Source organism: Plodia interpunctella, chromosome 20 (assembly GCF_027563975.2).
Source record: "Plodia interpunctella isolate USDA-ARS_2022_Savannah chromosome 20, ilPloInte3.2, whole genome shotgun sequence".
NCBI classification, from domain to species: domain Eukaryota; kingdom Metazoa; phylum Arthropoda; class Insecta; order Lepidoptera; family Pyralidae; genus Plodia; species Plodia interpunctella.
The window spans coordinates 6,030,555-6,057,232 of NC_071313.1; the positions used below are offsets into that span (position 1 = coordinate 6,030,555).

Sequence of the window (26,678 nt, forward strand, 5' to 3'; positions counted from 1 at the left end):
CAGATTCTTCCCAAATAGTCAGGCGCAAACTCATTTCAAAGTTGGGTTTGCGATCAACTTGGGACATCTATATGACTGCATACGTTGTGTCCGACGTTTAATGGTTGCGGAAGAAACCAGGAAAGCACTCAGATAAGAGAGAGATAGATTTTAGAATCACATTTCATCTTGGGGACGAAAAGGGACATATTTCTTTAATTACAATTATAAATATATAAATTAATAAGTTAGGACAAATCACACAGATTGAGCTAGCCCCAAAGTAAGTTCTAGACTTAGACAAAGTGTTGGGATGTAATGGGATACTAAACTACTAACTAAACATCCAAGACCCGGGCCAATCAGAAAAAGATCATTTTCTATCATGACTCGAACGGGGATCGAACCCGGGTGCTCTCGGTTCAGAGGCAAACATTTTACAACTGCGCCACCGAGGTCGTCAATTATGAAAGTAATGTAGGTGACTAGATAATGCCCTTCCGTACTTAGAGTTGGAGTTTCGGGTCTAGGTTTGAGCAAAATATAAAACCACTATAAATTATACAACTAAACCTTCCTCTTGAATAACTCCTATTCATTTCAATCACTCGTATCACAATCCGTTGAGTAGTTTTAATGACCTAAGGATACATGGGGTTATACGGAGAGCAGTATCTAAGTGATTTTGTATGCATAGTAAATTGGTGAATTTCACGAGCGTTTTGAACGCCGCCGCGGCCTCTCATTAGTGTTTATTAAATTGTACCATACGCAGTAATGAATTTAATTATCCTATTTTATAAATAAGTAAAGTACTGGTACAACGTTAATTTTATAAATGTTTAATTGAAAAAAAAATTATTTTTTTTAAATGTCGGACACTAATGAAACGCTACACGCCGCGTTCAAATGCTTCAGAAATTCACCCAAATAAAGTAAGGCATAGAACCCTGGGCTACGCGGCTGAGGAAGTAACCGGAAATACGCTATAAATAGAGTAAGTACCGCTGTAGGCATTTACAATTACATTATTATTTAGTATAGTAAATTTAGTTTATTTAAATATTTAAGTTTATCTCCTGTACAAATGTTTATTGTACTAAATTAATAAAATGGAATAACTGAACAATTCAGAATAGAAACAAAGGTGAACGGGTCGGTTGACCTTGCCGCCCACACGATTATAAGAAAACTACATGTCGTCCGGTTATCTGGTTATACCAATTTTATGGATTGACAACGCGATGAATCATGCTGAAAGACTCATTTCTTATTTACGGTCACTAAATACTCCCATCCTTGTGGGTAAAATTGAATAGATAGGGAAAAATGCGCATTTCGTATACAAAATTCACTATTACGAGTATAATAATAGCTATCACAAAGGTGAAGGTAAAAAAAAACTATTGCATTACCTTTTTAGAATTTCGTATATAAAATGGTAATTTAACACATATAGGATCACTTCCCGTCTATCTGTCTGCCTGTTTATACATTAAGCATAGCTTGTCATGCATTCGACTATACGTTACGACCCTTTTTCTAAGGATTTCTTAGTAAATAATCATTTATTCGTATAAAATATCGTACAAACGCTGTTAGAGGTTAAGCTATTAATGAAGTTAGCTGGACGCTGTGCTCCGTAGCTCAATAGCTCAAGAAACGGGGAAAGTCTAAGAACGATTTGATACAAATACATTGACGCATTGACGGTCTAACAAAATAGATAAATAAATATTACCAGGAAAGCGACGCGCCTGAATTGAGATGACTAAAATAGCATAAACATTACCAATTAGGTAATGAAGGCCGGTTGAGTTATACACTTCATTGTGATGGGAATGAAAACACATGATATTATTACATGCATACACAAATGATATTATATATCTACAGAATTACTCTGTTATTATTTACTCTGTTATTTAATCATCAAAATGAAGAAAATGTATTAAAATCAGAGCAAATCTTTAAACTGTGACTGTAACTTCTGTGTAACGGGGCTTCACAGCCGATGAGCATCAGATGAGAGAGAGAGAGATGTAGAAGGACTACACATATAAAAAAAAATTGTATTTATTTACTAAGAGTGGGTTGCACCGTCAAAGCAATTTTGTCTAAACGTCAACTGCGCGCCGGTTAACACACGTCAAATTTGTCGGTGCAACTCACCCTATGTAGAAATTTGACGTAAAAAGTACTTGTGATGGTATGAACATGGAATTAGTGAGTACCTACTAGTTCCATGGGTATAAATGCTTTGAATTTTTGACAATTAAACGAAAGCAATAATGAAACATTGACGGATGGCTCTCAGAGCGTTTCGACCGCTGCGGTTGCACTGTCATTACAATTTTTCAAATTTTAACAAAGACTTAGTTTAGTTTTACTATCTTTACAGACTTTTAAATAATTAATTTGTGCTGTGTTAATGTCAATTTTATGAATGATTGATTTTGGAAATGATTCCTTCCCATGGAATTAGTAGGTACTCCGTACAAATAATAAATCCATGTTTCTTCCTCATTAAAATTTACAGATCATAATGACAGCGCGGCCGCAGCGGTCGAGAACCACCTAACATCCAAATATACAGTGCCAGGTGAATAAAGTCGCGGAACCATGACGGTAGTATAATATGACGTCACAAAAACACAGACAGTATTTAGTTGATCGTTGAAATCTTTTAAAGGCGCCTACGTCTTTGCAAGGTCAGGTATCATGCTGTACTAAATGTACAGTCAGGGTAAAAAGTGATATCTATACACTTAAAAATGGGATGTCTAATTCTGTCGGTCTGGTACACGTTCACGACAAAACCGGCTTGGCCGATTTTGATGAGATTGTAATATGTAGGTAATAATGTTAATGACTTTGATAAACTCCAAATAGATATATCGACTAGAGATATAGACAATAACGGGTGGAGCTGCGGCCAATAGCTACTTATTAATAAGAATTTTAACACGTTTTAATAAAAATAATTTTAAAATATTTTTGGCTAATCTAAAATAAATAAAAATGCAAGTTTTGTGTTTTGTTAAAGTAATGTCAGATGTTTTTTTTTCCTTAATTTAAAATTATTTTATCGAGTAATATTTTTGAATAACTTGTACTCACATCAAGATATTATAAGAAAAAGCCAATTAATTAATTAATCAATCTATTATTTTTTATACATTGTCTTCAACTGGTGAATTATTTTTTAACGATATTTTCTGGCAGTTCGAAAATCGAATATCATTTAAAACAATTTAAATTTCCACCTGCCTTTTTAATTTCCACCTGTATTTTCCAGCCAGTTCGAAACACCGAACACAAGTTTAAAAATAATACTTTTGTGCACCACAACACAATGGCCACCATACACCATGTACCCCATCCCACGTACTTGATCTTCGTCCAAGTGACGTCACAAGCTTCCCGTAGATAAAACGGTAGCACACCGCTACGAACTCCAAAACCGTGCCGCTGACGCTACGGCGTAGACGTGCTACGAAAGTGCTACGGAACTTTGCGAGTTGACTTGAAGACGTGACTCTGGTATGTTTAATTGAATTTATTCGATTTATGCCTTTAGGCGACTTGAATAAAAATTAAAATCTGACATGAATATTAGCAATGACACACTCGAAAATAGAAAAGAATATTGTTCGATTTTAAAGAGGTTTTTGGCATTCTTATTTAGATCAAACTATTTTACAGGGGTTAAAATTTAATGACTTATTTATTCAGTTTTTTTTCATAAACCAAGTGTTTCTTGCTTAAATGTATATATAGGTATAGAATATAATACTCTTTCAAATTTTATAAAATACGTAGAAATTATGGCATATTCTATTAAAGTATACAAAAAAAAAATGCTATGAAATACTTTATAACTAATAATAATACTTATTAATTATTATTAAATTATTATTAATACTTCTAAAGTATTTTACAAATAAATTATTAATAATCGGAATTTTGTAAAAAACATGTAGTCGTGGGTGATATGCGTGGAGACGAACATGTAGGATAGCGGATCCTGGGCTCCGACGCTCAACGGCTGCGGAAGAAACCAGGAATACGCTCAGATGGGAGAGAGAGAGAGAGGAATTTAGTAAAATAAAAGCAAATGTATCTACTATAGTAAGGATTTATCCAGTTCACTTATTTTCTTAACAAAAATTGGTCGGATGACTTTAAATGATTCGGCAAGACACGGCAAAACACTGACAGAAAATCCGGAGAAGAAATTAGGGGAGGCTGTTGCCCAGCAGTGGGCAAAAAATTGTTTATTAATATCATTCAATTCAATTAAAATTATTTATTGCTTTTCACAATGTACAGTAAGATAATTCAGTAACTTCGTCACTCAGTCATTATAATCTAGATACAATGTAAACCCTGTCGGGTATTGCGATTTAAAATACAAAATTAGATTGAAATTAAGAATATCAGATTATGAATTAGAAAATTAAAAAATATCAAAATAAAGTATCAGGAACGGCAAACGGATTACAGATGATAATAATTCTCCCAACAATATCTTGTAAAAACATACATTGAAAGAAAATCTGTTTCATGGTGATGTTTTTCCAACTTCACCGATAAAACGCAGGGTAAAGGGTCTGGACCCTGGATATATTAGATTTAACCCAATATCTCATATATTGCCATATTTATAATACAAAATCTATATATCTTATTATCTTTGGTTTTATTCCGGATTTTATTTTCTTTGTTGATCTATGGTTTGTTGTAAGTCTGTAAGACTTTTTTGTTAATTGCAATACTGACTTTTTAAATTATTTACTTTTAAAATTAATTAGTGTCAGATCGAAACTGTGGGTTACTATGGAGCCGAGCTTTTACCCGCAACTTTTGATTAGTAAAATTATTTTTTTACAAAGAAACATTTTCAGTTATAACATCGTACTCGTAAGATTGAAAGTTACGGCCGAAACAGTAACTAAAAACTATATTTAAAGGCCTTAGTAGGTGGTTAATTTAAAAACAAATATAAATATACTAATTTTATATTCTTTTAAAAATCCAATAGTGTAATAATTAAACAAATGTGCATTATATAATTTTGATACTAATTTCAATTTGAATTACTTAAAAAAATATCTTCTATATATGGTATAGAAAGTGTAAATTTAAAATATGAGTAAGACTTAAACGAAATATCCACATCGACGATTGACGCGATTCCGTCCTGTTGAATAATGTGTATAAAATCATTGGACCGCAGTTGTGATTCGCGCACGAAATATTTTGATCTAACAATCTTACCTTCTAATAATCTACCTTTATTTCTCTAATTTTCCGTGTTCACGTTGTTATTCTAGGACGCGACGCCCCAAATTCTAGTATTCACGTAAAAATAAACCAATAAATATGTTAAAAATTGTCCGCCTAAAAATGTCCATTTAATAATAAAATATAATCCGTTAAAATCCCAATCAGTCAACTTTGGGAATGCTGTTGTTTCCTATCCAATTATACCTTATACCATACCTTAATCACCTCGTACAACATCTACGGACTTGAAGTGGTCCTATTCTAGGGCGGGAAACATACGCTATAAAATTCTATATAATATACTAATAATTCGCTATAAAATATACTAATATTGTAAATACAAAAGTTTGTATGTTACTTACCAATCAAATTACTGAAAGGAAATTTTAATAAACGGTTTGCGATTTTAGTACATGGGTAAAATATGAATTGGGTAATACATTTTTGTATTATCATGAAATTCTTAAGTGGGCTGAGAACTAAGTGTTATATGAAGCCTCAGGCAAAAGCTTGTATGTTTTTAAATAAATATTATTATTATTTCGTGTCTAAATGCATCAGTGTTCATAAAACTTGAATTTTGAAATTTCAACAAAACTTCAGTCTGACATATTTGGATTATAGTAAGTCAAACTTCAAGAAATCACACAAAAACGTAAGTGTTTAAATATAATCTTGTAGAATACTCTAATGGGAAAAGTTGGAAGATTTGAATACAACTTTTAACTAATAATTTAAGTTAGCAATGTAAAGTATATATAGACATTCTTTCAGCGCATTCAGATTTATGCAATGTCTTATAAAGTTTAACAAAGTTGGATATTTAGTGTTCCACAATTTCAAAAGCGTAACTTTACAGGAAGGTAGCCGTAATTTCTGAAGCTGTGATTAATTTTCAAAGTTTATATAGACACAGCATCATATCTATATCCCTTACGGGGTAGACTGTAATGTGGGCTTATTCGTTGAATTGAGATTAAATACTGACAGGTTGCTAGCTCGTCGCTAATGGCAAGTTTCCCAGTTTATAGCACTTTCCCTTGATTGAGTTTTACAGTATGCGCGGGAGTAAAACAGCTGGCACAATCCTTTCTTTTATTAAAATTTAATATTTTTAACTCACCATTTTAATTAGGTATAATCTAGAAACTAGTTTAAAATAAATATTATGAAATAATGGGTAGAATGTAACACGTAGAGTACTTTTTATCCCAAAATTCCCACGGGGGCGAAGTCCCGATAAGGCAGTTTATGCGTGCAGGTCAACGCATATTATATTTATGAATTACTAGCTGTTGCCCGCGGTTTGGTCCGCGGCTAAAAGTAGCCTATGCCAGTCTTCAGCTTCATCTCCAAACCAAAAACCACCTCAATCCGTTGCTCCGTTTTGACATGAAAGACGGACAAACAAACACTTAAACACATTTCCACATTTATTATATTAGTACGGAAGTATGGATAATATAATAGTAGAACCTATATTTATTTCCATGTTTACTTCGTACACTAGTTTTAGAAAAGCAATTTCAATGAATTTTGAAACTCTGGAACATTTCCAAACATATATCTGTATAATATATCCTTTAGAAAGCACTATAAAATTTTGAAATGTTGTTTTGTAGAATAATAGATTTACTATAATCTATACTATTATTATAAAGATGTATCTAAGCGTTTGTGAGTTTGTATGTTTGAGGTGGGTAATCTTTATGTTTGAGGGTCCCGGCTTGGCTGGGGCCCAAACCTTCCTCAGAAATCACGCTATCTATTAGTGAAATCCCCATAGATATCCGTGCAGTAATTTTTGAGTTTATTTCGAACAGACAGACAGACGCGGCAGAGGACTTTATTTTATATCATGTAAAGATGTACATATATTTAATCCCCATCCGTCAAGGATGATATGCGTACTAATGGTCTGGCAACTTGGGACGCCAAGTGGAGCGTGTGAAGTGGAGTCCAAACGGAAGGAAAGCGGAGCCTGGGCTCCGACGCTCAACAGCTAAGGAAGAAACGAGGAATACGCTCAGATGAGAGAGAGTATATTTAATCCCAAGATTCCAGAGATATTGAAACCGCGACGCCAGTCAGTTCAACAATTAACACTTCGTTAACTAGAGACTTAACCTGTAATAACATGACAAATGATATCGGGCAAGTAGGTAATAAAGAGCTGTGGCCCCTGGAATTGCCAGCATTACCGGAACAATAGATTCTGTAGTTCAGGTGTCACGGTGAGATACCAGTATCGAGTTAATAACAAAGGCTAAGGCCTTTAGAATAACTTAGTTGTACTTTGAAATAACTTAGTTTTGTGAAATTAGAACTTGCAAAACGTACTTAACTATTAGCTCAAACGAATAGTTTATGTTTAGCAACATAAAATTGAAAATGGCAACAAAAAATCTCATCTGTTGTTTAACACGTGTTATCCGCCCTGTAAAAGAAGTAACTAAATACTTCATTGCAACAACAAAATGATGGAAAACACAATAGGGTCAGGTCTTTTTTGGGTTTTGGTGATTATTCGAAGGCCCTTATATTATTAAAAACACCAGAGAAAAAAATACTGTGATAGTGACAATCAAGCTTTCAAAGATATGACAAAAATAAAATCACACATTTCTGGACTCTTCCAAACGCTCCGTACTAAATGATACTCTAACGTGACATCACGATTGAGATTACTCAATCGTGGAAAGATATTAATCTTAACGAAAAAAAGCTTGTTCGATAGCTGCCTTTATGGTGATGACTTCTTAATAAAAATTGTTTCAAAATGAGAGTCTGCTAAAAATGTTAAATATCAAAGCTGAATATAACAGACAGTTTAAATGTTGCTTCAGGACTGCACGTATTTGAATGAAAATCCTAAGAAAATATCGGAAAATTGTAAGAAAATAGTTTTCTGGATAGGGTTGCCATTTCAAATAATCAACGCGTATAGTTAGATGTCAGTTAGAGCGATGTACCTTTTAAAGAATATGTAAGCGATGACTACAAAATTCATAATTTAATATTAACATCACATTTATTGCTTTATCGTTTCCGAGACAAACAAAGCCATGATGCGCAAATCTCGAAATAGGTCAAGTACATTTTTTTCAAATACAATCAAAAACAAAAAATGTGTTAATTATATAATGTATAAATATTATAATGGTCTAGATAGACCATTATGTCAATTACACTCAAGTCAAGCGCGCTATTCAGTTGTTTAACTGAATAGCGATATATTTATACATTAGATTAGAATATATTTATACATTATATAATTAAAAGATTTTTTTGTTTTTGATCGGATTTGAAAAAAATGGACTTGAGTGGTAATCGATCCCATATGTCTGCCATGCCGATGTAAAAGCCCTTTCAAATGAGCTATCGAGGCTGGATTTCTTAAACTGGATTTCTTAAAAATATATAAGTACTAAATATAGAGATATACTTGCATTGTTGGTATTCCGGTTTGAAGGCTGAGAGAAGCAGTGTAATATAGTTGACAAGGGCAGAAAATTGTTTAAAAAATATGTGTAATTCATTGTCTAACATTCTACTTATGGCAAACATACATATAAATGTTTCTATTCATATCAAAACAAAAATTTAATAAAATTCTAGTCATCAAAACAAAAATTTGTCAACTAGCCTATTACAGGGTACTGTTGCAAAACCCTAGACCACAAAGTCAGCAATGTGCGTGTGACAAACCTAGTGTTGCAAGCGCCTATGGGCTACGGTGGCTCCATCTGGGTTTGCCTGCTTGGTAATATAAACAATAACTGAAGAGAATTATACAGTTATTCGTTCGACTAAATAGGTATATATTAGTATTTTAATTTACTAAAACCAGAGACGAAAGCGAGGGATAATAAAAATGCAATCGTATGTTTAATAAGCCCACAAGTCCACCGCAGCGCAATGGAATTTTCCTTTTATTTTGGTATCACTTAATTAAGAAAGAACAAATTGCCAGAAAACCCATGTGTATAAATAAATGCAAGTGTTTGTTTATTGAATTTGTTATATAAATATATGTGGGAGGGTCTAAATAAAATAATATTTTGGGTTAACTTTGCACTCTTTTATTATTTAATAACAAAAAAATCTTACGCGACTCAACAATGTCTTACAGTCTTATCTTTTTCCAGAGCGAGATAGCTACATCCGCTCGTTCGGAAACCATCAACTTCCGAATTAGCCTTTCTTAGCGTTCAGAAATTAATTAACAAAAAAAAATCCTACAGCTCGGCCATTCTGCTGTCCAGTCTGATGACCCCAGACTGAATCTAGTTACAAACCAAAAATTGTAAAATAATATTTCACATACAGATTGACTAATTCTACTACAACATTTTAAATTTGAAACTTATTTATAGAATTAACATTGAATTCCAAGCAAAACATCTAGTACTAGATAAACACAACCAATGCTTTTCCTACTTTGCTATTACACTTTACAATATAGGACAAACTAAGTTAAAGTAGTAAATCCAGTAACATTATTTTACAATTTCTACTCTCAGCCAAAAATAAATACATGTTTATGACCAGCTGACGTCCACCCTGTATAGGAATTTTGAAGAAATTCAGTTTTTTATATTTAACTATTATTTTCTGGCCGGCTTATGCTCAACCGGCTACTCGCCTCTAGCTAACCTTCTTTGAGGATGATATTGTTGCCTATCAGCTGTTACGGTATGAGTCCCTTAGTCGCCTCGTACGACATATTTGGAGTGGTCCCATTTCAGGGCGGGACCAAATATGCGCGTTTATTAGCACTTCTATATTCCTTCGTCGCCTCGTACGACAATCAAAGAAAGTTATCGTTAGGTCCTTAGTTAGGGAACCAAATCTCTCAATTAAAAGCAGATCATTTTATATCGAAGTATCTCTTTCTAGGCGTGTTCCCGGTTCTTCCTCAGCCGTTGAGCGTCGAAACCCAGGGTCTTCGGTTTTGCTATTTTTTCTAAGCATTTGGGTACAAACACATTTACTACGAGTATCTGAAGTATATTGTTCTTGTTATAACGCAACCTGAGACTTTAGAAGGATAAAGGCCGTTGTAATATATTGCAAACGATGTTGCTACACGTGTACTGTGTGACTGCACATCGACCCGCCCTAATTCAATGAAAATACGACTTTATTACCGCAGTGCAAGATATGTATATAAATATCTAATTTCTAAATAAATCTTTTGATTTTGCAGAGGCACATGTGGTAGGTACAGCGTTGAAAGTTCAAATTTTTCCCGAAAACAAAAACACAAAGTGACGTTTTTTTCCATTACATGCGTAAGATTTAAGAAAAATATCTTGAAAAACTAATGGAAGCAATGAATCTTTCTGTGAATAACATAAAGGAAGATTTTGAAAAATCCAGAAAAAATAGCAGTGCAGTCATTTAACTCTACGCACTATTTTTGCGTCAACTGACCACAATTGACGTCAATTTGGGATTGTTGGCGTTCCTATTGTATATCAATCAAGGATATCCTCACTCGTCAAGAAAAATAGTGTTTATTGAAATAGTTTTTAAGCAAAAAAAGAAAAGCCATGGCTTAAAATAATTTTTTTATCGAAAGATGGATCGGCTTGGATGATTCGAACTTTTTAATTTTGTTATATTCAGTTCCGTTGACGTGTCGGGTTAATGTCAAATATCTACATATTTTCCTTTAGAAATAATTCGAATTTAAACACAGATTATCAGCTTTCACATTCTTTTCTTTCTTTACGAAGAAAAGGAACGCATATAATATAGAATACTGACACAAATTAGAAATACGATTTAAGTTTCTGGTTTAAAAGGGGAGCTTATTTCGGAAAACAATCCATTAAAAAACTCTGATATGAGAAGAAGAGGTAGAAAGTAAATTTTAATTGATTACAAATCGATTTGCTATTCATTTCTCACGACTCGATCATTTTTTGGTGTATTTTATATACTTACTTTGTTAAAAATATAAAAAATAAATAAATTTAATAGCACTGTAAATGAATTTCTTTCGGCATTTCTTCTTAGCAGCATCAAATTTAGAATTTAACGTGAAAAAGTGCACGTGAAAGTCTAATTTCTGAATAAAAGATTTGATTGCTGTTTTCAAACATAGATCAACATAAAGAAAACAAAAACCTAGGTTTCAAATCAGTTGACGTTAATAATTTATATTTAGAATTAAGTTAATCACAATTTTTTTTCAACATAAACTTGATTATAAGATAATTCGAAAAAAATACCTTTCGCGAAGAACAAAATTTAATATTTTAAGAATAATTTGTATCTTATAACAAGAAGTTTAAGGCGGTTGTTACGAATTTTTATGAAGAACATTGTGTAAATAGACAGCCTGACATTAATTGCCAGTTCTTCAGGATATACTACGTAATCGGAATGTTAAATGTTAAGTCATACTTACGTAAACCTTGAAAAAGTTATTACCACCTTTTTTACTAAGTTAGGGACCGTCCATTAATGAAGTAATGATTTTTTTTTAGCATTTATGTAACCCATACTAAATCACTAGTAACCATCTTGCTTTAGTTGCTATTGGAGGAATACATTGTAGGTAATTTATTCCTCTAATTGCACCTTAAAATTATTGCCAATTAAAAAAGACGAAACTTAAAAAAAGAACAAGATTGGAATTAATTTTGAAAGACTTTTTAAAATATTTTACATTATTATTCGCCAGGCCTGGCGACCTTTCCTTAGCATTCTGTAATTTAAGTTAACGCCATATTTATTTCGCCATCTTACAAGATATTCATTGATAAATTCATTCATACTGAAAACACTGTATTTCAATATGGAATTGACACTATAAACAATATGCAGGGATGCTCCAATGCATAATGAACAATATAAATGCAATGTCAACTCGGACGGACTTACAATAGGGAGGAAGTTCATCCGGCCTGATCTTGTCTTTTATTTATAGGTTATGTTTACTTTGGCGTCGTTACAGAATTCAAATTAAAGGAGATTGTGTTTTCAATGAAAACATATATAAAAGCTTCTTAATCACTTGACCACCTTCACTCGAAAATCACTTAAATTAACGATATTGAAGCAGAACATCACTTTCGCGAAATGTAATTTTTACACGATGTCAGCTTTTGTAAGACGTCAGTTTCGCAAAATGTCTTCAAATTCTTTTCTGAATTGAGATCTAATACAAACACAATATTCCATATGAATGTCATAATTTGCATATTTTAAAAAATAATGACATTTTGCAAAGCGACGTTTTTCGAAAGTCACTCTATCGTATGACCGTGAGCGTTTTCCCAACGTCATGGTGCGAAGGTGTTTTGAGAAAGTGGCATAAAACAAAAATGCTATTTTACAAAACAAACATTGTGCGCAATTGAAATGACGTTTTAAGAATAAATTACATTTCGCGGAAATGACGTTTTTCGAAAGCGATATTTTGCGAAAGGATCTAGAAGACCCTTCGTCTTCGTCAAGACCAAATTAAAGTTTAAATGTTCTATTTACGGTTACAATTTAACACGTCAAGCAAACATCGTTTCCGCGTTTTACCGATAAAGGTAAACAGACAGGGAGAGAATTGTCGTTTGACACTCACCAACTCTGATTTATCGAGATTTTCTTACGTTTAGACTTGTGGTTATAAAATACAGGGTTCAAATTTTACAATATTCTCAGTACATAAAATTTAATAATTACAGCTTAATGCAGATGATATGTGCGTCAATAACATATTTATATTTATTTTTAGGAGCTACAAAAGCGTAACTATCGATTTAAATTTATTGGTTATGAAATACTAATACCATTTAACTATGTAATTACTTACATATTATTTTATTCTTTAAATAAATCATATAAACATTTTAAACTAAACATAAACTAATTCAAGTTATTTAGTTTTATCTCAACTAACAATATCTAAAAAAAATGATGTTATCATTGAAGTAAGCATGGGATATTATTACAATTTATAATTACCTAGTTCAAAAGTAATGGTCTACAAATTCAGATAATTTACCTTGTATCGGTTAAGGATGAATCCGAAAACCACTAATGGGTTATTTGGAAAACCTTTAGGTTATTTGTAGCTATATGTAGATCACATACGAGTGGAATATTTATTTTATATGATGTAAGTAGAAGTAAAAATGGTAGTTTTCATCCGTACATTATTTTCTTGATAGTAGAATTTTAAAAAATCGTGAAAAAGAAAGTTTATTTATATTATGAAAAAAAAAATGAATATAAAATAATTAAATGTAAAGTAATATGAAATTAAAAGTAAAGTTTATTTCATTTAAATAAAAAAAGTCACTCTAAATCACCATCGTCGTTTCATAAATCACTTAGGTATGTATTGTTATATTAAATACCCTATTGAAAAAAATCTAAAAGAACAATACCTGTATTTAAAATAATCATCGAACATTGAAGCCATATTCTTTTATCCGTCTAAGTATCGAAAGAAATTCTTTGAGTTTTGACAGCTCTTTACAACTCAATAAGTACTTTATATATTATCTTTATTGTTGACATCAAAGACTGGAGATACGACAAAGCCTTAACAATGGTGACTCGCTCGTATTTAAAATTTGTACGGAATTTTTAATATTTAAATTAGAAATATACGCCACAATTTTTATATGGATCTAGAATCTTAACTGGGAATACCTTGAGAAAAATATGAAAATCGTATGTTTTTTTTTTGAAGAAATTTGAGAATGGGGTATAGTAATTTAATTTTCTTACGTCTTATGTTTTCTCACAATTTTTTCATTTGGAATACAAACTTTTATTGTCATCGATCTTTTTGCATTTAACGAGTGACAAAAAAATATAAAATAAAATGTTTTTAGCTTAGTTATTAGTCCCAAAATTATTTTTCTTTATTATCTCCTAAGTACAGACGTATAGCTCACTTTACAGTTTTACCATATGTATGTATATACATAGAAGATAATTATATGCAAATAAAGAAATTTGAAATTGAATTTGATGGTAAATAAAATTTAGACTTTGTTATGATGGAGTTGATAAAGGAGTAAATGGACACAAACGATTATTTGAATGTAAAATTAAGATGTCTTTAATGATTTAAGCATGCAAATAGATTCATAATCACAAGATGCAAGCGAAGATTGAACACACAGACTTGTTGTGGCCAATAATAGATCAGTCAACTTTTTTGCGAGGTACCATTTCGAGGTCATTCTTTGTACTCCCAAAGACATCTGACATGGCTTTTATCTACGTATATCTGTGACGAATAGTCCCATATACTTTAGTGAACTAAAAAGTAAACGTGTGTGTAAATTTTGTTATTAATTGTTTTAATTTAGTTGATATATGAAGAGATAAAAAATGTCAAGCGCTTATCACTCTTTGGTTACTCTACCTACCTTAGTTTTTGCTAAAGTTGACACATAGACACATAGATAATAAAACCCTAATTTTATCATTTTCTCCGGGCATAAATATTTATCACTACTAAAGAATTATTTTCGCCCGTGCATCAATCAACCCACCTTATTAAGCATGATAGACCTTTTCTTTCATTTTAGAGTACAATTTCAGAAAATCTCTCGGGAAAAGACACGAAGCTCGTAAATTCTACTGAAATATTTAATCATTATCATCTTCCTCACGGTATCAAATCATTTGGGGTCGGCAAAACGTCTTCTCTTGTCATATTAAGTCTTTTATTGTCCTATTATAGTCTTGTCCACTTCAGTAGTAAAAGTTTTTTTTACTAAAATAACATTTTTGACATAATGACTTTTATTGTTTTTAGAGACAGATCTAATTACATTTAATTTGTGACAAAAGAATTGTGTCCGTGCAATAAACCTTGTCGGGAGCGGTGGGGTACATGCGTTGTGCATGCTTAATGCATTCATATCCAAACTAAACGTCTGTACAACATTTCATCAAAATCGGTAAATGATCTGCTTCAAGGTCGAGTTAAAAATTAAATAAATAAATAAATTATATAAATATATTAGGACAAATCACACAGATTGAGCTAGCCCCGAAGTAAGTTCGAGACTTGTGTTATGGGATACCAACTCAACGATACTATATTTTATAACAAATACATATATAGATAAACATCCACGACCCGCATCAATCAGAAAAAGATCATTTTCCATCATGACCCGACCGGAGATCGAACCCAGGACCTCTCGGTTCAGTGGCAAGATCTTTACCACTGCGCCACCGAATATACATACATTGCAAGTTAAAGAGAAGCATATGAAGTCGTGAGAAGTCTATCTGAAAATAGAAGTCTATGGTGTGTACCATAAACAAATAATATTTACATTTGCATGTTTAAAAGCATTTTGAGATACAAAATAAAGCTGTTGAACGAACGGATTTGTTTGGTTTCAATTCTCATGAAAATATATTTTGTATTTTCTATTGCTATAAATCTAATATCCTGTTACAAACTCTGAAACTACACTAAAATAGTGTTTTAATATCGTTTGGACATTGTTAAAATATTTAAAAATATTGTCTATACATCTACAAGTTACAATGTTTCGTCGGGTGCGTCTGATCGAGGCAAGATTCCAAGAATGCTGGCAGCATTTCATGTATAGCGAGATTGCTTTTTCTTTACTTACTTGTTGTTCTCATTAATTCTGACGACCTCCGTGGCCTAATGGTCATCACGCCGGACTGCTACACTGGAGGTCCCGGGTTCGATCCCCGGTCAGGTCAACATGGAAAATGATCTTTTTCAGATTGACCTGGGTCTTGGATGTTTATCTACATATGTATATGTTATAGAATATACTATCGTTGGTTTAGTATCCCATAACACAAGTTTCGAACTTACTTTGGGGCTAAATCAATCTGTGTGAATTGTCCCTATTTATTTATTTGTTTTTAAGCTTAATAAACACAGTCTGTGAAAATTGCAATAGTCCTATTATTTTTTCAAAATTTAGATCTTTTGTCGGATCGACGTCGGATGGCGCCATAAGAGCCATGCCTCATTTTTCAGACTTGCTCCGTTGAAGTCCGTTGTCACGTCGCAGCACGCCGTAGCTCCGTTGTTTGACTATTACCTCTCATATTTCTCATAATATGATGTCTATATAGATATAGATATAATAAAAGCTACTGATTGGAATTTGATGTGGTTTTCACAGTTGTATAGGTTACATCGTAATACGTTGCATAGAACCCGAGATATTTACAATATAATGAGTTATGAGCGGACGCACAAAATAAACGCGGTCGAAGTCGCGCGCAAAAGCTAGTTACAGAATATTTTGACGATCAAGTTTATAATTATGTTATTTTTTTTTAACAAGCAATGAGACAGTGATGTTACAAGCATTATCTTGGGATTCCCCTAAGAAATTTCCTTGTTATGAGAATAACGTTATTTTTCAGACAAAAGAATAACCGACAAAAGGTCAAAAAATTACAACTAAATAAAGTAGGTAATTGATTTATTAACTGTGAAATAGGCATGAAGTTTATACGCAAAGACTAATGATAAAGATGTCATCGGCTCTCTATCTCCTTCTCTTATCTGAGCGTGTTCCCGCTTTCCTACATTTTCGTCTCCACTTTTCACGGTCGTCAGCATACCTGGGGGCTTACCATCATCTCTTAACGCGATCCACTTTACGACCTAAACTAAACTGCATCGCAAATTCGTACCATCGGCTTAATTTTTAGCATGAATGCGATTCATTTTGGGTTCCTAAATTGAAATGCTATATACTGTACATTAGTCAGATTGGTATACAAACTCGTAAGACTTAATCTATCTCAAAGTAATGAATTTAGCTGATTTGCAAACAGATATGAACCGCAACGCTGAAGTCGTAATATATTACTACAACATAAAATGGAACGTAATAAACAGAGTAGTAAAAATAACAATATAAAAATCCAATGATCGATAAACAGGAACATGTGGGGTAACAATGCGTCAAGACGTCGATTGCTGATAGTGATTTAACCGATTTTAAATACAATGTTATGACTTTACAGTTTTGTCCGACTAGCTTCACTCTGTGAAATGCGGCTTCGCCTTCATTAGAATTATGAAGCGGAGTTACATTTAGTTTCGTAATGTAATGAAAAGATTTGAGATCTTTCTTTTTCAGGGCACGGGCCCCTAGAAAATAAAAATTTCACAAAACACACCACACTTTCAATATTCATTTCGCTACAATTTTTGAACGGCTAAACCGATTTTGATTAAACGTATCTAAGAACCACCGCATAAAAATTAGCTATAGAAAAAAAAAACGCGTCCAATTCCGTTCACCCGTTGATGCGCCACGGTGCCACGTACACAGACAGACAGATACACTTAACACCACTCTTTTTGCGTCAGGGGTTAATAGAATACACAAGAATACAATTTCGAACCATTTATTTAAAGGTTTATTTTCTGAAATGACCCCGTCTTTGAGGCTTCGTAGCTGATAATGAAACCGGGCACGCGAATGTAAGAAATAGTCGCTAGATAAAATATCGGATTCCTGAGACTATGAAAAAATCTTAATTAGAATTGCTAAATGGCAAAGACCTGTTTCGCCGCTTGCTGATAAAGTATCTTACAGACTATGTGTATCATTTCTAACATATAGATAGCGTTAAAAATTGTGTTCCACAAGTGTTGGATAGTCTGAGCGAATCACCAATCACACTAGTCAAAATTTATCTTACGATTATTTTTATCTGTCAGAAAGAGTAATGAAACCGGCCGTTAGTATTGTTTGCTTTAAAACAGAAAGGTCACATTTATTGAGCTACAAAATGATGAAGTACTTATAAACTTTTTTACTAGGTGTTCTTGTTTCTACGATTAGCTAATAAACCGTTGTTAGACGGTTTATGACAGCAGATATTTGTGACTCTTTGAGAATGGAATACATAAATTAATTTACTGAGTGAACTTGTGTTATTTCAATTGAAACTTTGAGACTAGAAATACCTATAATCTTCCATAGATCGCTTAACATTTAATCAATAGGTGCTTAAAAAGATATATCCACCATTATTTGCCAATTGTCAACGGTTTTATTGCATTTAATTCCATGTGTTCTATTTTCAAAGTTTTTGTGGCGTTAGGAAGTCACTGGCATGACATAAAATGGACATAAATCGCTTCGCATTGGCCACGGGGCAAGGCCACCGCGGCAGACTCGACGGCGCCACCTCTTGCGGCCAGTATTAATCAAATTGTTGATTCCAATTTCAAGTTTTTTATTTATGCTATTTAACTTTTATTTGACTCGATTAGTCAAAAATGATATTTAATTTTTTGAATTTAGAGCGTATTAAATGAAGTATTTTATATTGTATGGTTCGATTGCACCAGTAAATTTTGACGTTAACTTTCACCTGCGCAGAGTATGCTTTTTTTCTAAATGATGGTGGGGCACAGGTCATCATCTTCATCACTGGTTGATTATTGTAATTCATCCTTTTATATGTCGAACAACCTGGCCAATTACATCAGGCAGATTCATCTTGGATTTAACTGTCAGATTACAATATAATATTTTATTGTTTAAAATAAGTATTTCTTATTTTATTGGCATGCATAATTGTCAGACCACATAAATATACTCTTTGACGACATCAACTTCAATGTACCTACTCATTAATCTCTCCCGTTCTTTGCAGCTACCATCATGAGGTGTTCTCGTAGCGTGGTGCTAATTGCGCTGTGGCTGGTGGTGGGTACAGCTTCGATTCCCGTCAGGCGCTCACCAGACTTGGAGGCGCGGCGCAGGAGTGCTATTGATCGCAGTATGATTAGGTAATCCCACTAATATTATAATTGTGAAAATTTGTGTCTATGTTTTTTACTTCATCACGCTCAAACGGCTGGGCCAATTTTTATAAAATTTGATATTGATGTAGCTAATAAGTAGGTACCTTAGATTTATACATAGCGTATTTTTTATTACGAATTATATGTATTGATGTACGTAGATCCAGGGTTCGTGAATGGTCAAATTAGTAAATATTCGAATGTTTACTAACAGTTTAAAACAAGTATAGTATCTACTTCTAAACGAGTATTATAAAAAATCAGCATTGTTAGTCATAATAAAATCTAGATTAATCGTATGAATAAAGTGAACTATAAATAAGAGCAACCCAGGGGAAAATAGTGTTTTTGCAGGAAACGGAACGTTTCAGTGACATCTATCACTCTGATTTATTATAATTTAAAATATGTTTCCTTGTCTACAGATTTGGAAGATCGTATCCGCCAGAAGTGTCGGCAGCAGATATAAGAGAAGCCCTCCAACCGCCGGTCCGTCGAGGAAACAGCTTCCTCCGCTTCGGAAGGTCACAACAACCTTCTTTGACTGCTGATGAGCTGGTCTCCCTTCTTAGAACCTATGAAGAAGACTACGATACATCAAAACGATCACCAAGCTTCCTCAGACTGGGTAGAAACCCCAGTTTTGTAAGACTCGGCCGTTCTAATGATAAGGGCAATTATGAGCAATCTGCTGAGCTGTTGGTAAGCGGTTACCCTCAGAGGAACAGCAGAGCTAGAGACCACTTCATCAGACTCGGCAGGGACAGTGAAGAAGTTGAGAAGGTCGAAACAGAAGAAGAGGAAGAGAGAAGGAAAAGGTCGGTGGAATGCAATGGATGTGAGGCGTAAAATGTGATTTTTTCATAGCTGTGTTGAGGTCTCCGGTTATAATGGAAGTTTTTGTAATACGGCTTCGTTCTCGATGTAACAAAAAGCGAAATTCAAAATGTTGAGTGATTTAAATGTGTAAATTTAGAACTTACTATTATTATTTTTGTGTTTTTTTTAAGTATTACAAAATACAGGCTGATTTTTAAAAGACCAGTTTAAAATTCCATACGCATTCCAGCGGCGTTCCTTCGGAATATAAAGACCAGGTAACAAATTATTTAAGAAAAATATTACAAAGCGCACTAAATTAAGTTACGCCCTCTTTATGAGGTTTTTAATTGTTTCCGCACACAAATATGGCTTGTTGTATAAATAAGAGGTTATTTTATAGAAAAACATACATTTTTGATGAATTTCACACATAATAAACGACCTTTTTTTTTGTAAAATCTTATGAAATTGTCCCGGAATTATTTTTATAATTTATTTTTATGCATACCTACCATATTGTACTTTAAATGTTTTTCTTTTTGATTTTTAATCCGTTTCTCTGAAATGGAATACACAAATGTTACATTACATCGGCTATGTATCTATATATTTTTAATGAGGCTAAGTACGTGGTGCGGCAATGTAATGAATTTTTAAATAATACGTACGTAATGATATATTATATAGTTACTAGTGATATATTCTAGTGAAATGTTTTTAAATTAGATTAAAAAATTAATTACAGTTATATATTCGATGAACACAATTGATTCTAAGCAAAAAGCGCTTAATTAAAAAATATATATAAAAGGTTATTTTAAAGTTACATTTTTTGTGATTTTATTGAAGTACTTCATTAATATTTTATTCAACGAAATAATATTTTTTTCTCAACCATGTCACCACACCATTAAATATTATTAAACTATTGCAAAAGATTTATTTGTATAATTTTTGAAATAAAATATGATTATTTCTGGAAATTGTTGTTGAATTTTATCTAGTTTGTGTATTTTTTTAAAAATTAAGTATTTTGTTTTTAATAAAGTTTAGTTTTAAAAACAAAATAAGTGAAAGTGTTTGAAAATTTGAAGGCTGGGCTTCTCTTTTCTCATGCTTTCACATCGCAAATTATAAAAAAAAAATGTTTTAAACATAAAAAATAATGTTATACTATAGTCACAGGTTTATTGTAGTCTATCGTTGCGTGTACGTTGTTGCAATAAATAAAATGCATCTACTAATGTAAATTTATGAGTTTCAAACCTTATTATTTCGATTGGATCTTTTTTAAAATAAATATGGATTGTGGAAATGAGTTCATTACTTATTCAGAATCTAATAAATCATTAACACGCATTGGATAGTACCGTGGCAGAATCACGATACGAAGCGAAGCGCAATAATAAAGCTGATTATGTAGTGGTCGAAGCACACGTGTGTCACACGACGTTTGTCAACACACATATTGTGTACACAACAAAACAACATGTGGGTATGTATTGATAGAAAACGAGACGATTTTTTTAATGACATACTCGAATACTCAATAAAGTTAAAGTGGTTAATTTTATTTTTGTTTGTTAAAAAAGACATCTTGTTTATTTGCTAAAATAACAGAACGATATAAAATAATATGGCATAATGCAAATACAGAAAACATTAATATTTTGATGGTCTGTCGCTTGAATTTTTTTCCGAATTATAGGCGCTAAAGGCGAATATAGCGCTGTTTAAGCAATTTATTCCAATTAACCTTTCGAAAATCACTAAATAAGAGTTGAGCAGGTCTAAGAAAGAAACGAACACACAATCTTACTCGATAAGACAAAGTAGAAGAAAAACTCATAATTTTCAAAACGATACAGTAAGTGTGTTTTGAAAACATTATTTTTCATGTCCTGTTTAAGTGTCCCACTGCTGGGCAAACGTCTTTTTTTAAATTAACCTAACGGCATGTTATTTGTAGGTAAATTACGGTGATAATATTAGTAAAAGAACAATCCGTAAATATCAGCAAATTTTCAGGTAAAACTAGAACATCGCTAGAGTTAGATCCAAAGTGAGCTCAAGACTTAAGGGAGTTAAGGAATACTATCATCACATACATTATTATTATCTTGACTTGACATCGAACCTGGGACCTACACCTGGAACCTGAACTACAGAGGTCTTAGGATAGACATCTTCCAGTGTACTCTGTGTGAATTTACAAAGGTTGCAGTTAGGGTAATAAGTTATAGTGCAAATAATTTAATTATATTTAATATTGCTTTTTTCTATTGCATTGGGTTTAAACCTGTAAAAATAGAATAAGTTTGGATAATAAATAAATTATTATGAAGTAACACCGTTTGTGTTGTAACATACAACGTACACACAAAAATGCATATTTAGATAAACTACTCGTGGTAAGTCATGTCGTGTGATGTAATTTTCTAATCCTAAAATATTTTTCTTAAATCTTTGACCTCCCTTGAATACATTAGGAGTGAGTGGCACCGTCAAATTTTACATCGATTTTAACTGGCGCGCCGCTGACGTTTAGACGAAATGGCGTACTTTTCGTTTTTCCGTGGACGTAAAAGTTAACGTTAAAGTTGACGGTGCAACTCACCCTTAAAGTCGAAATATCGAAGCTTGACACCGTTCCACCCTGTTACTCAGGGGACCGTCACTCCGAATCTCGTCCTAACCTGTATAGATGGCGACACCAATCTCCTAAAGGATTTCAATTCGTGTTTTCTATGTAAGTAACTACTTTGGATTGTTTTTAGAAATCTATGCTTTCGTTACTGAGCAGTTTTTTGAAGTGAAGTAGCTTATCTCAATCCCAACTAATATTATAAATGCGAAAGTAAGTATGTTTGTTTCTTGGTTACCTCTTCGGTACCGTACGTCCGTACGTCCGCTAAGTAAATGTATTCTGTGAACCGCATTAAGATTTTGCACAAAAATAGAAAAAAAAAACCAATAAATTTTGGGGGTCCCCATACTTAGAACTGAAACTCAAAAACTTGACGATTCAAAAAGCTTGTGTCAAAAATTAAATTTTGCCACTTATCGATAGCCCGCGGCTTCGCCCTTGTGAATTTCCCACGCGAACAATTATTTTTCCGTGATAAAGGTACCCTACGTTCTTCTCCATACTTCAAACTAAATGTACCTAAGTATGCAAAATTTCAAGAAGATTAGTCTATCAACTGGATAGAGCGTGAAGAGGTAACAAACAAATAAACTTTCGCAATTATAACATAGTAATCTGATGATTAGAATTAACTTGCCGTAGTCAAGGGTCGAATTGATTAAAAAAATACCAAATGAGAACCCGCTCCATCCAAGTGGATTAAAAATTACCAAATAGCATAGCTGTATTTTAATTATCTTTATAAGTGCAGTGTCAGATGGAGTTACTGCTAAAACGACCAATTAAACCAGGCTCGGAGCCGTTAAACCGGAGTTACTTTCTAGTACGATGTCATGCGAACCTGCTGTTTGTTAATGGGGGTTTAAAACTGTTTACGCTTAGATTTTTAATGTTGCAGAGATTTGACGTGATTGTTTTCAAATAAGTGGAGTTATTTTTAGATTCTCTCACTCTCATCCCGCTAAAAAAATCAAATTTTCGAGATTTGGCGGTGGTTTTCCGACCTGCTGCTTGCCCAATGTCAGCCCTCTTTGGGGATGCTGTTAGTGCCTATCAGATGTCAAGGTTTCTTATTACATTACTATGTAAACACTAACTAAATTCATAATAATAATGCTTCTTCGTCGTTAGGCTACAGAATGGGCCACTTATTAAATATCATACGAAGGACGAAGCATAGTTTTGCATTTCACAACTCACTGCCAAGTCGATTCGAAGTGAGACGCAGAGACCCAATCGCATTGCGGTGTGTTTGTCGTTGCGTCACAATGGCGCACTGTGATTGGTTAGCTGCGACTCACTGCGAATCGACTGTATGTTGAGATGATCTGAAACATCTCAAGCACTAATAAATCGTCAAAAATGTGGAGTGGTTCGATTCTAGGGCGGGGAACACACACCTGTGTATCTCAATAACAGCAACTAATTATCATCTTTACATATTATAAAACAAAGTCCTCTGCCTCTCCAAAAATAGATAGTGTGATTCCTGAGAAAGGTTTAGGTGCATAATTTATTATGTTTTAACCCGAGCGAAGCCGGGGCGGGCCGTTAGTTGTATTAGAACATTTTGTATTCATTCTCTTGTCTTGTTTATTACAGTTCAATTAATTCTCAATTACCGGTAAGAATGAAATTATGCAAAACGTATAATTTTGATGAAATTCTAGCGTTAAGTGAGTATTATCTAGTACATTTTGAATAATGCTCAATTTTCCTGAGAATGGAGATTAATTACTTATCTCTCTCTTTCTTGAATCGAAAAGAGAATCTTTTAAAATGTACACAACATATTTATTAATGTAAGTAATGGTACTTTAATCTAAAACGAATTTAAAATAATTATAAGTAACTAAAAATAATAATGATGACAAAATCAATAAAAACTTTAAAACAATCTTTTTCGTTCAAGATTTTAAAAATATAATATTATTAAAAGATTAGTAGACACGTAAAAGTACGTAATGATATACCGCAATTTTTATTTGCTATTAAATCCGAATAGGAATGCTAGCCTCCAACGTCCTATAGCTGAAAATCAGAATAGGAATTCAACGTCCTATAGCTGAAAAAGACATTCGGATGAGAAAAAAATGACATTGTAGTTATACAATGCCACAAGCTATTAGCAAATTGTTGCAATTTGCTAGATCAAAGCAAAACCGTCGGTTAGTCATCAAATCATCGAAAGTACCTACTAGCCAGTCGATGCTCGATACACATTTATTGATTGGAAAACATTTGTAACTGACGATCTAAACTGCAACAAACTAATGTGATGTATTTTTTATAGAAAGTAGTATAAAAAATGCGATATATTAGAAGCGGTCACATGGTTAAGACCTCAGATGGGTCTCAGGTTCGAATCCTACTCGTGCCGCGTGAGTTTTTAGCCCAATCTGACTCATAGACCACCTTGCTTCCGGTGAAGGAAAACATCGTGATGACCTACACACTGGTTTACAGTTTAAGTTCACTTGTTTTCATACGATTACTATATACGCGATAGGAAGTCGTTAAAGTCATGTAAGATGCCTTTAGGCAACTTGAAAAAACCTGACACTAGTGTTAGAAATTAACAAACTCGAAAAGAAAGAAAGAATACTATTAAACCGGGATGTCTGTCTGTCTATATGACATCTATTAAAGGGGTTCGATTCTCACGAAATTTCAACAATTTACTGAAGCTATAACACCGCTTCTTTGTTTTAAATTTGATGGTCAATGAAAGCTACTTACCATTACATTTGATACATAGATTTTTATATAAACTTACGCTACACGATACGATTCGAACCTGAGAAGTCTGAGCCACTGGACCACCGATCAATTCAATGGACTGCAGCATGCATTTCCATATATTGTTATGAGATTTCGTAAACTGGAACACAAAGTGCACTAAATAACAAATACAAGACGCATACTGCAGATATATAAATTTTACTTAACTTAATTGTAGTATAGTTGCTATGCCAAGAAAATTACAACAAAATAAAAAAGTAGTCAAGTGCGAATCGAACTCGCCCATGAAGGGTTCCGATTAGAAATGCATTTGAGAGTAACAAATTTGCTTCAGCAGAAAAGAGTTTACTTTGTGTATTTCAATGTTTGTTTATCATTATGACTATTTATATAAATAATTAAAGTTATATATTTGCAGAACTGGTTGTTGCGATACTTATAAGCCACGTTTAGTTAGATGGTTGACATATTGCATGGTTTAAGCAATTGAGATTTGTCCAACTTTATTTAGCCAAAGCAGAAAAAAAAACAAATTAAATTGATCCCTTTTTTCCCAACAAGCAACAGTCCTCTCCGAAAATAGACATTAGTATATATGTATGTTAGGGGTAGATTGCCGCCTGGATGTAAGGGAGCTTACAACTTCTTTGTTTTAGTAAAGAAAAATGTACGATCTAGATTCCCAAACTAGATTTATCTGTAACATTGGAAAATCTTCTGAAAGTGACAAGTTGCTCCAAGTGACCCATCGCCTAAATATAATAGTTTCGTGATAAAGTGACTGTAACATACAGATAGATGGACATAACAAATCCGTTCCAAAACCGTACAGAACCCTAAAAATACAATACAACAAGGTTTTCGAATTTCACTTCACTTTAGATTGCAGTTTTGTAAACACACAATGCCTGAAATTGAAATATACCTAGTAAGTCGTAGTTTTTACATGATCTTGTGTCGTATTTATAGTTTTCATTAATTCATGTCATACCTATGCCTTTCGGTGACTTAAAAAAAACTGACACCAGTGTTAGCAAGAACACGCTCGAATCAAAGAAATATTGTTTCTTTCTAGGTACATAAACCGCTTTAAAAATTTATACTTTAAATGCATTGATAGTATCACTATCAGCACTACATAGTACCTATAAAACAAAGTCGCTTCCCGCTGTCTGTCCCTATGTACGCTAAGCGTATCTTTAAAACTACGCAACGGATTTTGATGCGAGTTGTTTGTAATTGATTAGGGTTATAGGCTATTCAAGAGGAAGGTTACCTAAGGTTTTATTTATTTATTATTATTACTCAAGCGAAGCCTGAACGAGACACTAGTTATTTATAAATGCAAAAGATTTTTCTCTCTCATCTGCGTGTTTCCCGGGGCTATGACGC

The 26,678-nt window shown here is 33.1% G+C and overlaps 1 protein-coding gene across 1 annotated transcript; it reads left to right on the forward strand.

Moving 5' to 3' along the window:
* Positions 1 to 3,438: 3,438 nt before the first annotated feature.
* Positions 3,439 to 20,913, forward strand: LOC128678712 (FMRFamide-related peptides-like). The gene is made up of 3 exons (XM_053760459.1): positions 3,439 to 3,522; positions 18,925 to 19,060; positions 19,501 to 20,913. The coding sequence occupies exons 2-3, from the start codon at positions 18,933 to 18,935 to the stop codon at positions 19,922 to 19,924; spliced, it is 552 nt and encodes a 183-aa protein (XP_053616434.1). The 5' UTR covers positions 3,439 to 3,522; positions 18,925 to 18,932; the 3' UTR covers positions 19,925 to 20,913.
* Positions 20,914 to 26,678: the final 5,765 nt, after the last annotated feature.